Source organism: Cebidichthys violaceus, unplaced genomic scaffold (genome assembly GCF_023349555.1).
Source record: "Cebidichthys violaceus isolate CVI_PGR_0920_01 unplaced genomic scaffold, fCebVio1.0.p SCAF_2, whole genome shotgun sequence".
In the NCBI taxonomy this organism is placed as follows: Eukaryota; Metazoa; Chordata; class Actinopteri; order Perciformes; family Stichaeidae; genus Cebidichthys; species Cebidichthys violaceus.
This window is the reverse complement of record NW_027176372.1, coordinates 16,672,725-16,685,930: the sequence shown is the minus strand read 5'-3', so window position 1 is coordinate 16,685,930 and position 13,206 is coordinate 16,672,725. Positions and strand designations below refer to the sequence as shown.

The 13,206-nt window shown below is 41.6% G+C and overlaps 1 protein-coding gene across 2 annotated transcripts; it reads right to left on the bottom strand.

Annotated features, from left to right (window-relative positions):
• Positions 1-3,372: 3,372 nt before the first annotated feature.
• On the bottom strand, positions 3,373-12,949 carry hrh2a (histamine receptor H2a). 2 transcript variants are annotated; one of them, XM_068714806.1, is made up of 6 exons: positions 12,860-12,949; positions 10,829-10,967; positions 5,953-7,208; positions 5,598-5,769; positions 5,081-5,257; positions 3,373-4,062 (listed from the first exon to the last, which is right to left on the bottom strand). In XM_068714806.1, the coding sequence occupies exons 3-5, from the start codon at positions 6,956-6,958 to the stop codon at positions 5,248-5,250; spliced, it is 1,188 nt and encodes a 395-aa protein (XP_068570907.1). In that variant the 5' UTR covers positions 6,959-7,208; positions 10,829-10,967; positions 12,860-12,949; the 3' UTR covers positions 3,373-4,062; positions 5,081-5,247. The 2 variants fall into 2 exon arrangements, with proteins under 2 accessions (XP_068570907.1, XP_068570908.1); XM_068714807.1 differs by lacking the exon at positions 10,829-10,967 and having other exon boundaries at positions 12,860-12,946.
• Positions 12,950-13,206: the final 257 nt, after the last annotated feature.

Below are 13,206 nucleotides of genomic sequence, written 5' to 3'. Positions count from 1 at the left end.
GGATCGCTATGATTGTCCCTGCCTCTGTAATGGATCTTGTGTGAACTTTGAAAACTGGAATAAATGACCAAAGGGTGAAAAGAGACACACGTTGACCCTGTTCTGTTTTCTATCTCCGCCGTGTCTCTCTCCTCATTTCCTTTCTTCTTTTCCTTCCTTTCCTCCATCCTCCCATCCCTTCCTCCATCTCTGTCTCACTCCCTATCTCCTTCTCCATGATATTATTAACTCATTAAGTTTTTTTCATTATTTTTAATAAAAGATGAGTTATGGCTTTAGCCTCACTGTGGCAGCATCCCCCCACACCCTCCTCCTCCTCCTCCCTCTCTCCCTTCCCCTTCAACCATTTACTCTCTCCCCTCCTCCCCCTCAATCCCCCATTTTCTCCTTCCTTCTTGGCCATATTGTGCCTCCTCTGATACGTTTGACCCTTGAACTGCGTTTTCTGACCTCAGTGTTGCTGGTTACAACCTTCTGGCCATCTTCTTTGCTTTCGCCACAGTCACTCACGTCTATCAATCATCTCTCTTTCTCATAGCACTGAGCAGTCTTTAGATGGCATTCATAAGATTTATGATTCATGATTCCCTCTCTTCTGTCTGTGTCTGAGAGAGAGAGTCAGGGAGAGAGAGAATAAAGGGAGGGAAGAAGGGAGAGAGAGAGACAAAGTCAGAGACTAGAGAGAGGAAGGAGGAGTGGGGCTTGTCGATGACACAGTTGAATAATGACAATATCTATGATTGATAGCTTATACAGAGCTAGCCGAGTGTGGGTACTGTATGTGTGTGTGTGTGTGTGTGTGTGTGTGTGTGTGTGTGTGTGTGTGTGCATCAGAGTGACAGAAGGAGAGAGAGTCCATATGTTTTGTTTTCCACCACATTAATCTGATGTTAAAGAAGCAATGATGAATGGTTTTCATGTAGTTTGAGCTGTCAATGGTCAAGAGATGGAGACGGGTAGCAAGTGACCAGAATTACCGAAGGACACATGATGTTTATGTAGGAATAGAGAGGGACTAAAGGAGATGAAAGCCTAATAAATGTCTTTACGTTAGAGAGGACGGAGCACAGATAAGACGGACTCTCTGAGTTATTAACTACTCTGGTTTTCAGCCATGAAACCCCTAAATGAAACATTTACTGCATCTGTTTGTCATTTTCCTCTCACTGTGACTCAGATTTTTTTTTTAAAAGCCTTTTTAAAAGCACTTAAATGATACATTGTTTATTATTAGGTTAATAAAATACTCACTGCTCCATACTTGGAAAGAGTTGTTCACTGTAATCATTATCCTCAAGAAGTAATCCCTTCTAGTGCTGCTATCTTGTAAGTGATGGGGGACAAGAATATAGTCCTCGGTCTGTGCAAAAATGTATTCTAACGTTCAGCCGAGCCTAATCAGAGGCTTCAGGAGCTCGAACAAATGAAGTCAAGAGGCTATATTTCAAAGTGAAACTATCTTTAGTGTGAAAATCTTCTCTGGGTTTTGATCCACGCTGGAGGGATACATCCTGGTAGTCGCATTTCTGTATGTTTCTCAACAAAGCTAAACAATTTGCACGGCTGAACAAATGGTCAAGTATCCTTCAACGACGGCCCACAGCACACAGCCCAAAAAAAGGACGTAATGTTATTGTTCTGGTGCATGTAATAGATAAAGGTTGCAATTACTGCAAAATTACAACAATCCATTGACTCAGAACCCAACCTCCAATACAGAAAATTGCAAGACAGAATTCCAAGTCGTAAACTCAAGCAAGGTCCATCTAGCCCCGACATAAACAGACCTTATGTCACAGCAACATGACGGCGCACACAGTGAACCTGTATAACCTTTATACCAATTGTTACTTCATGCAATGTTTGTGTTGTGAAACTTGATAGAACAACGTTGAAGTTGCCATTTCCAGTCAGTGGATTTGTGCTTGATAGATGTCTTTGCGAGCAAGCGGTAAGCTACTAATCTACGCCTCCCGTCTCTTTTAACAGAGTTACACAGATCCTTAAATGTGCTAAATGCGAGATTGGGAACATTTGTATTGCCTCTCAACAGCTCTCAACATGGCTGTAACCGCCGTATGACAGCAGTGCAGAGTGGCGGCCGTGAGCTATTCAGTAGGGCTTGCTCATATGTAACATGCACTAAAGCGCGAATGGCCGGCCTGGCTATGTACACAAAGCAAGGAGACACTCGGATAACAACACACACACACACACACACACACAGAGGGAGAGTTCATTCTCTGCACAGGCAGACATTACTCCACGTATCTTTATACAGCAAATAATTGTTTGCTGCTATGTTAATGCTCTGAATTCTTTATATTTGACATTTGAAATGTCTTAAATTATTTTTTCAAAATTTAAGGTCATAAAGTTCTTAAAAATAATATTTTATTCTCTTCTCTAATGGCGCTGTGGTGTCCTCTGTAGGCGCCGGTGAAGCTCAGAGACTTGCCAGACAAACATCAGTTCCCTGCAAGCGGCCCTGTTTTCCCTGGCAGATGCACTGTGTCTAAACTGTGCCGCATTTAGATTGCAAGTCAGGAATACTGACTTCCGACCTGCAATTGATGTCAGCATATGTGTAATGTGCCTATATAGTGTTAAAACATTACATTTTCAGACATGCATTCAGGCATCATGCTTTCTATTGGCTGATCTCGGTCAAAGTTAAGCAAAGGTGAGCCGGCTGGAGATTGCACCGACTCAGGAAACTAACATCTAATCACATGTGCTAAGTGGCCTTTAAAAATGGCAAGTTCCCACTTTTCCCCTGCTGATTCCTAATGCCAACACTGCTTGCTGCCGCAATCTCCTCCTTACATGATTTATGATTTATTTATCTCGGATTCTTGACCATAACTGTATGTGTTTGGGGGGAGTAGCTCCTCTGCAGAATCCTTTTGAGAGATTAAGTGCAGAGCCTTTTTAAAATAATCGAACTGTAAAAGTGCACATAATTGTCTCTGAGTAACTGAGGACCGTGTATTTGTCCCTCTTATTTTACTGTGTAATCACAGTAGAGGGGATCCCTTCCTTGTGCAAAGTATTGATGGTTAGATTAAAATCTGTGGAGCTGATTTAAAGAAATTCCTGGTTGTTATAAATACCAAGTAAGTCTTTTCATTTTCATGTTGTGGAATGGGTTGTAACCCCCCCCCCCATCACTTGTTTCCAGCAAGTATCTGACATGCAGATGGATATTATGTACACTCCTGTCTCAGTCCTCAAAGGAAATAGCTTGAAGTATGGAGAAGGTTAAGTGTTAATGTGGCAATAGTTTGAGGCAATGTGTGCTGACAGCTGTGATGAATTGATTCCAATGTACTTGTATTACCACTCATACAATGTTTTCCACATCATCCCACATGATAATCGCTATCCATACATAATGACAGCCTATTCATATTGCCCTCTAAAAATGGTAGTATACATTATATTCTTTATTTAAGCTGCCCTTTATTTGTACAGTATGGTTGTAATTATGTATTTTAGAGGATCAGAACATGGCCATTTTCAGTCCTCAGTTACTTTTACAATATGATACAATACATACATTTACCAGCTTTATGCCACTGGATAAGCATCAGAAAAGACACAATCTGCATTCTTCGAAATTGACACATAACATTAGTTTCTACATGGAGAGGTTAGTTTAATACAAGTCCATTTATCACATTTCCCCCTCCAATCTCTGTTTGTGAAACATCCATTTCCATTTAGTTTGTCCAGGTTAAAGTTGTGATACGTTGTGTTTCCACTGGAGTGCACTCTCGAGTCAGCATAAATAATTAAGTTCATGAAATTGATGACCGACGTGTTAATCGGCTGGTCTCATTCGGCCTACCAGAGCTTCAATACTACCCACCGTTAGTTCTAGAGCATATCTGTGATTATTGCTGTAGCTCCATCCACATAGAAGCATCGTCATTTGTTCGGTTCTCGATTGGTAGAGGCCGGCTGTGTGTGTGTACAGTTGGTTTTTGCTGATGAGGTGTGGAGTTGCTGAGGTCCCATTTTCTCCAATTTTTGTTTGTTGAATTATGGATAGAGCGGTTGCTAACAGGCAGAAGAGACATGCCGGTCAAATAAGGATTCAATGACATTGGGTTTACTGTATGCAGAGAGGAAAGAATCATTCACTTAATGATGTGTGGATTAGCTCCATGCTGCATCAACAATCACTTACAATACAGAGCTGCACATTTTTCATATTTTAGGAGGTATGATGGGTGCTAGAGATGTTAAAAGTTGTGTGCACATACAAGATAATTTTAGCGCTCAGAAACTGTTTTCAAAGAAGCAATAATTTAAAAATAACACAAAATACAATTTCAATTTGAATAGTCAGTAAATACATTAGTAAGTGAAAGACCAAAAAACAAATTTCAGAACAAGAGAAGAGATTACAATAAAACATATAACAATACATTCTGCCGGTTATAATTCAGCCTCCATGACCTTTTTTAGTTTTTTTTTTAATAGATCATCCACTCGGCTTTAGAGAAATACCTCTCCAAATAAAGACAGTTGTAAGATGTGATGATTTCTCCTCTTAAAGAAATGACAAGGCATCATTAGTTTTGTTTTTTTTTAGCTGCACTGGCTTTTTGAAATATGACAGAAATCATAAGGCTTATGTTGGCTGACATGGAGAATTTTGGAAAGTGTTTGATGTTGCACATTTAATGTATACTACTAATGTATAAAGATAGATACTGATTTCAAGTTTGAATTACCAGGCAGTCTTTTAAAATGTATATTGGTTATCATGAAGATGTTGTTTTGTTGCTTTAACTAATTGATACACACTTACCAAAGCAGCACATACAAAAAGCAAACCATTGAGTCGATACTGTACACAAAGTGCGAACAAAGAAATTAGAGCAGGATGTGAAACTGGATAATGTATCTCCTCTGTGCTGAAAGCAAATTTCTTGGCCTAATAAGCATATTGCCATATGGCCTGATGCAGCGTGGATGACACCGCTAGGATCTGTGTGTCACAGTTCATTTGTTCTGGGCCCGACATCGTCTGTGGGGGGTAACGGGGATGTCTGTGTGTATATCTACTTACATGTTGTGTTATGGGTGCTTTGACTGCAGCACTGAAGGCTTCCAAAGAGGGACTTTAAATCCCTGTCCATCTTCCGTCGTCTGTCTGTTGCTCTTTCCTCTAAAGCTGATGGATTTTGGTTCTTGGTTGCAACCGCAGTACACAGCACCCACCTCACCAGCACAGGCTCAGCACGACCTGCACTCATAGAGAGGAATTAGCGAAGGATAAAATGTTTGTGTGACTGATTCAGATTTTGTGTTTAAAAGTAAGACAGAATATACGATGGGTGCAATTACATACTGAGAGCGGGGTGTCACATACAGACAGCGTAATGCACGGATCAAGGTCTTTTCTTGGTTTCATGGTGAGTGTTGTAGCATTTTTACCCAAATTTGGATGTGAAGTATCACCTTTTTGAGTCTGCATGCTAGAACTCCATTGCCAACATGAACATCTCAGCATCATGTCAGATCATGTCATTTTTTTGTTTGTGTTCATGAAGCATAATATAAGTATATGCTGAATAATAATTTACCTTTCATTGCCGTTGACATCGGTGACAGCAGTGCCGTTTGCAAAATGAATAGTTGCCGTGGCTGTCCTGCTGTTCACTTCTTGAAGCATTAAGTTTTGCTCTGTTTGACCTGCCCTGCATGTGGCAGGGGTGTGTCCACACAGCAGTGTCACCTCTGTAAGGTGGTCTCTGGCTGAGAGGGGGAAAGAAGGAAAAGAAGACAAAAAACTGGAGAACCTGGGATAAGAACGTATGATGTGTTAACCCTGGTTGTAACATTTTGTTGTTCATAAATAATCGTCCACTCTTAAATTAATTGAATTCTGAAACCTGAGCAATTTCACCCGTTCACACTTCAAGCTTTTTACGGCTTTACCTGCTGCTGCAGTCGGAGACGGCTGCCGGCTCATCCACCCACCGTAAGTAGGGCATCGACATCTCAGTAGGTGGGTGTAGGCTAACCTGAAGTCCCTGTTGAGGGCTCCATAGAGAATAGGGTTGAGGGCTGAGTTGGTGTAACCCAGCCACAACACAATGGAGTATTCTGGTACTGTGCTTGGGTCTGGCTGCTCCTTTAGGCCCAACACTGTGAACAGAATGAAGTACGGCAGCCAACACACCACAAAAGCCCCTATCACTGCTGCCAGTGTCACTGTGGCTTTGTGCTCCCGCAGAGCCACTGCTGTTACGCTGGAAACCACAGTGGTACTGGTGGAAGGGTTGTCCCTGCAGTTGTAGCTTGTGATGCAAGTGGGTCGGGCGCTGATAATGCGCTTGGCCTGTGCCCGGGCAATGCGAAGTATTCGTAGATACGTCCAGCACATAGCCACCAGAGGCAGGTAGAAAGTGAGAAGAGAGTCTGTGAGTACGTAGGGCCTGTTCAGCTCAAAACGACATTTTCCCACTGGAGCCCAGGGCCCGTAGTTCTGCACCGTGCCATTAACAGTGTTCCACCCCATTTGGATGGGCAGGAAAGACACGGCCACAGACACTGTCCAAACACTGGCCATGGCCACAGCAACTCTCCACGGCAACACCAGTGAGGCGTATCTCAGAGGCATGGTCACTGCCAGGTAGCGGTCCACGCTGATGGTCAGGAGGGTGAGGATGGAGGCCGTGCACAGCATGACATCCATGGAGATGTAGAAGTTGCAGAAGGCCGGGCCGAGCGGCCACTCGTTGTTGAGCTGGAGGAGGGCGGAGAAAGGGAGGACCAAGAGGCCGAGCAGCAAGTCCGTCACAGCCAGCGACACGATGAAGCAGTTGGTAAGGCAGCGGAGGCGTCGGGAGGCGCAGACAGCCAGGCACACCAGCACATTACCACTGATGGTCAGAAGGATGAGCAGGGACAGGATGACACCCAGCATCACTTGTGACAACATTATCGCTGGTGCTTCACTGGAAACAATCTGATGACTTCATCGCTGGAGCTTTATGCAACCATTGTTACGTTTTCCTTTCAGTTTTAAACTAAATGAGAGGTCACTCTTTTTTTCCAAAGAGGACATACACATTATAAGTCTTAGCTTCACATATACCACTATTACATATGATCATTCAGAGTGTTCCTATTCTTGTTGGTCCATGGCATCGCTTTGGCTTCAACACCATCTTCTGTGGTTGTAGTGACATCTAGTGGACAGAGATGAGACACACAGTTGGTAATCGGCACAGGATTTCCTGCAGTGTCAGTTATTGCACTGGCATTCAACAAAGAGGTTTGGTTAGAACTGTAGCTTGTTACGTATAATTTATTGATTTATTTATAGTTTATTTATTACACTAGCCTACTTTACATGCATTAAAACTATTTATGTACCACATACTTTAACTGGGTGAACATTTAAAAAGCACTTATGGATACATTCTCATTTCTCTTGTTTAACAAAAATATTGAGACACAGTATTTTCATTTCAGTGTGTGTGTGTGTGTGTGTGTGTGTGTGTGTGTGTGTGTGTGTGTGTGTGTGTGTGCATTTGGGCACTCTGAGATCCCTTTCTCCATCCATGGACTGATACAGTACACTAAACAATGGAATAGACTATTGCAGAAAAATATTTCACAAACTATCACGAGAACGGAGAATATAAAGAAATCAAGTGAAAAAAGTGAAGTCATAAAGACAAAGTGCTGAAACTGAAGTCATGATGACATAAACTATACTGACTTGGCTCCAGGTCTGATGTAGCTGATAAAGATAATGAATTGGTTATCACTGACAGAAAGACTCACAGTATGTTGGGAAAAAAAAATTAGCCTTTGGAGCTAACTCTGCTGATTTATGTTTACGTTTCTGATTTTATGCTCTGATAAGCTTTCAATGAACCGTGTGATGAATTTAAAATATTTATAAGCGTAACTGTCTAACTATCTTTTGCTGATCAGTGGCCACTATGGTTTCATTTGCAGCACCAGTTAAGGTCTTGCTCTTGTACAGCTCGCTCTCTGTCGCTTGCTAAACTTAAAGCCTTTGCATGCATGATTTATGGCGGTAAAGAGTTCAGTATGACAGCAGCATAGAAATAGGAAATCCAGCCACAACTCTTATTATGCATCATCACAAGGACTATGGTGCTACGCCTGCTATCAAATATAAATTCATTTGTTTCTTGTAATGTTCAGTTATTTCACGTCGGTCATTTTCTTGCAGGCAAAAGTGAAGCTGTCATTTCAGACCGTCCGCTAATGGGAATTCCAATCCATCTATAATAAAACCATGAACCAAAACAGTAGTTTGTTTAGCTTAGGCCAAGATGTGCCACTGTGTAAACAGCCAGCATGACTAAGTATCTCTTAGCAAACTGCTGCAGCTGAGATGAAGCCATGTCTTGTTTTGGTATCAGTTAAATATGATTAACATTTTGATGCAGCCATGTCATGGATGGAAGGTTTGGTTTGACTGATGAGAGCAGTGAGTGAATAATGATATGATAATATATACAGTTACCAGATAGTGTCCATGAATAACAAAAAGGTTGTTTGCCAAACAATCAACATAAACATCATTTCTACTAGTATGTAAAGGTAATTTTGACAAAAATCATTTTCTTTTTGATATTTCAGCTTTTGTTTCTTACATAGCTTACCTTGTCGAGAGAGTTTTAGAGTGTTATTTGTCTTCTGGGAAGTCATTAATGGCATGCCGGCATGAGTTTTTAATGTGTGCTCGGAGGAATGCGCATAACTACTTGATGTGTGTGTGTGGAGTACATGTGTTTGCGTCAGTGGGTGGTGGGTAATGTTTGCTCGTCTATTTTCTAACTCTGTAATGGACGTTGGGACATTTGCCAGACTTTATCAGGAGCCACTCACTTATCACCTCAAAGAGAGAGAGCGACTTGGAGAGGTGCACACGCTGGCTTCACATGAAGACGAAAGAAGAAAAAAAAAGAGCCACAGAAAGAAAGATTTTAATTAAAATCTGGGTCTACTGAAACCAGAACACCGTCTCTAATCTATGAACTCCTCTAATCTTGGCTTCTTTGTTCCATGGACACATTTCTGTCATCGACTCACTGCTTTGAACTTCATCCAGAGCAAACACTGATAACACAACCACTAACGTATGAAGTGCGTTTTCTCAAATGACCATGACATCTCAGCCTTTATATTTTACAAAGCCACAGACTGACTGACTCACTGAGACCTCACATTTCAACTGTTTTCATCATCAAAATCTGTCTCTCCCACTGTCAACCCTTTTCTTGTCTCACTCACAAACACGTGCACAGTTTTGGCTTGGATCCAACACGCGTCTGTGAGGAATGTCCCCATGTGGACATGAATTATAGTCCAAAGAAGCTTTCGATTAACCTCGTCTCAACCCTGGGACATAATGTATATGAGGGTGTGTGTGTGTGTGTGTGTGTTCACTTATCTGCCTTTAGCCAAATGCATTAGTTCCTTTTCCCATGTTACAGTGCATGTGTGTCTGAGCATAACCATAGTCGTTTCCTGTTTATTTTTGCATAAACATTTGTGTTATAATAAAACTGTATTAATATACAATCCTGGCCACTCTGTTATCAAGAATCATTGGTGAGCACAGGCTTAGTTAGCACAAATGACTTGCATGCAATTTTACTTCATCAAGTCGCTGTTAGTCTGCTCAGACTGCATTACAGCAGAAAGTCAAAGTCATTCACCTTTAGAATGATAGTAAATAAAGCATCATTCATTCGGACAGTGTGCTACTTTATTACCGACCATCTGTTTTCTTTCACAAACTTCTCATTAGTTGTCCCTAATGGAAAACAACGGTGAGTGTTACTACATCTGTATATACTACCAGGGACCCACATGCGCACACACTCACATGTTGGCTTGCATGCACACACTAGCTCACAACCTGAAACTTATGTCTTAGTAATGGATTTTGAGGACTGTAATGGATTGTAATGACTGCTAAGAGCTGTGTTTTCCACAGGATGTAAAGGCTGCTCTACGTTCTGTGGTTTTCTGCAAGGAGAATGCTGTTTCATGTTTTCAAGAGACAACCAAAAGGGTGCACGGGTCTGTGGTTTTGAGGACAGCACTTTCAGAGGTTGTCTTGGCCCAGGTCTATCTGTATGTAACAGTTGGTAAAATGAAATATTAAGCGGTTAACCTTAAGGAACTCCGAGACAGCTTCCTCGCACTGTCAGCTATCTTCCAGCACAAGAACGATGCAAATGAGCTAGAGAGGCTTCAATCTGCCCCATCTAGACCTTCCATTACTCAGTAAGTGTTCTGGTGAAAAGAGCCCAATTTGGGTATTGAGATAAAAGGCAGGCAGAAAAGAACTTGGAGCAGTGGCTCTTCACCAGACACGGTCTGAGCTCGGAGATGAGTAATGAGGTTATTTACCTCCCAACTGGGACTCGTTGCTTGATTGGAGATTCTCCAAATACCAAGTATTCATTCTGTGACCTTTTTTTACCAGCCAGCTGCGTCTTTTCTAGAGATAAACATATCTGCTATTCTTCAGCCCAATCATTAAGTAATCATGTGTATTGTCACGAATGCAATGTAATGTGTTAAACTATGTTTACACGGAGGAAATTGCTTAATTCTGCCCTACTAAATATCACTGAAATATTGGGATAAGGGTGTCAGGTTTTTATGTGGTTGCTGCAGACTAATTGCAGGAAATAACCCATTCATTGATTCATTGATTGATTGATTCATTCATTCATTCAAGCCATTAAAACTCAATCACAGTCAGCGTATCTGCCTCCTAACGGTTGTTAGGAGGTTTGGCAAGATGACTCACCGAAACACACCGCTTGCCATGTGTCTGCAATGCTGCTGAAACGTGTGGAGAGCTTTGTGTCAGCAGCACCGCACGGCCCAAGTACACGCAGCGACGCCATGCACTCAGTCACATGGATTCTTTGGGAGTGGTTGGTCAACTGCAGAGTGGTCAGAAGATTAGACAGGCGTGAGAGTGAAAGCGGCAGTGGCTCGTGTTCATTATGCCATCTTCTGAACTCTTTAGCAGAGTTGTAGATTGTTTATTCTAGATTTACTATAGGCCTACATAAAAGAAAAGCAAGGAATTGTTATGAGGTCAATAAACATTTATTTAGTGAGGACTGTCATACTGAATTGGCCCACAGATGTCCCTGCGAGCAGTGACCATCACAGCGACATAATGCAATCAGACATCTGAATGCTTCATTTATTCTGATATAATTAAATTGAGCAAAAATACTTGGCTCACTCGCTTCCCCTGCTTTTGCAAATAAATCTATAGCTGTCTTAATTTTTGTGAATGTGCCGTGGATGTGAGTGGGTCTGTGTGTGTGTGTGTGTGTGTGTGTGTGTGTGTGCTTGTGTCTTTCTTCCTGTTTGTCTTTGTGTTGTCCTTGACCAAAAGAGGGATGTGGTGGGTTGCTTGGTAACAGTTGTGTGTCCTGACCAGCAGAAGGAAGCTGTGAATTCTTGACGAAGCGTGAAAATGAAACACGCTGAGCGACAGACGTGAGGTCAGACAGGTACATAGACAACGGGGGGGGGGGGAGCAGGCACATAAAATATGCATTATTACGAACAGCATGCATATCTGCGTCTCAGACATACACAAACAACTTTAAGTCACACAGGGATAATTAATTGCCCTCAATGTGTCGGTCTTGTCCTCACCACACCTCTGTTATGTCAACATTATGACTTCTGGATGCAGTAGCTCAAGTTAATAGGTGTAAGTACTTTCAGACATTTGTATAGATAAAGGCACTCGCACAGGTCCAGAATCAACAATGTTACTGTCATTTCTTATAGTTGCTCTTTCTGGTAGTTATTTAAACCAGGAACTAGAATGTATGCGTATGGTTCCCTGACCAAGTCATGACACTTAACCACATTGTCTCTATTTTTTCCGTTGGTTGCTTCAGCAGACACACACGTTGCACACACGTTGCACACACGTTGCACAATGACTTTTCGTTGCTCACTTGGGTTAACCCCCACAGTTTAAGCTCTAAAAATAATGACGTGCAACATTTTCGTTGTTATACATTTTTGTTTTACTGGCTTTTGTTAAGGCTGCTGCCTTGATAGTGATTTTAGTGATTTATTTTTAATATCTGACATTGAATAGTACTTCTCCAGGTGAAGTATGTTTTTATAGCTTTAGCAACAGAAGTAAAACAAGCTGGTTAGCATTAATAAGCATTAGCTGTATAAAGCGCAATTTCTGTATACATAAAATATGAAAAGAGCAGTAGCTACAGAAGCTTTATCAACTGAACGGTGTTCAATTGTAGAACTTCAAAATATGTCATGTAGCAGCCAATAAAATATAAATTACAAACACACTCACAGCATAATCTCACTTCCTCATGTTCAGTACTGATTAAATGACCCCTTTGTATATTTGTCTTTGTGCAGAGTTGACATGCTCACACCAGGTTCAGGATTGACTTAGTTGAGCTCTCCACAACCACAAACATAGGAATTTGAATCTAAGATATAAGCACAATTACAAAAAAAGAACTGAATTGTTTTCCTATGACTAAACTGACACACAGTAACTGATGCTATGAGTCTGTTCAGGACAGAGGTCGAATGTAGTACTAACCAATCATAGATTACTGCCTCACTGTCTCTGCCTTTTACTCTAATATTCTTGTTTAGCTGCTGAAATGCATACCAGCAAATCAATGCAGACTTAGAGTAAATATTGAGTCAAACTCAATTATGCTGTTAGACCACAAGCACAGCTGGATTGACTACATTTTGCACACACACAACTCATTCAATTAATTTTTAGCAATTATAAAGTAGGAATTTATCAACTCACCTCCGTGTCGCTTTTCCTTTTCTGAGACGACTGCCCCCGCTACTGTGTTCTGCTTCCTGAGAGCGCAGAGAACCACAGTCTCGCTTGTGAAGCGTGTGCGTAATGAGTGTGTGTGGGAAAGACAGGGGCGAGAGAATAAAGCGAGGGAGCAGCAGAAACTCGCACACAGCTCCCCGCCCCCCTTGCGTCGCCTCCTATTATTCTTCTCCATCTCTTTAGGGTAAATCGCTTTTGAAATTATTCTAATAGCTCTTCCATTCTCTAATCATGCCCTCTAACTTGCATGTGCCAGGTGCTGGGCTAAAGTGGGAACAAACGTTTGCCTTTGGAGACTGGGCAGAATAATC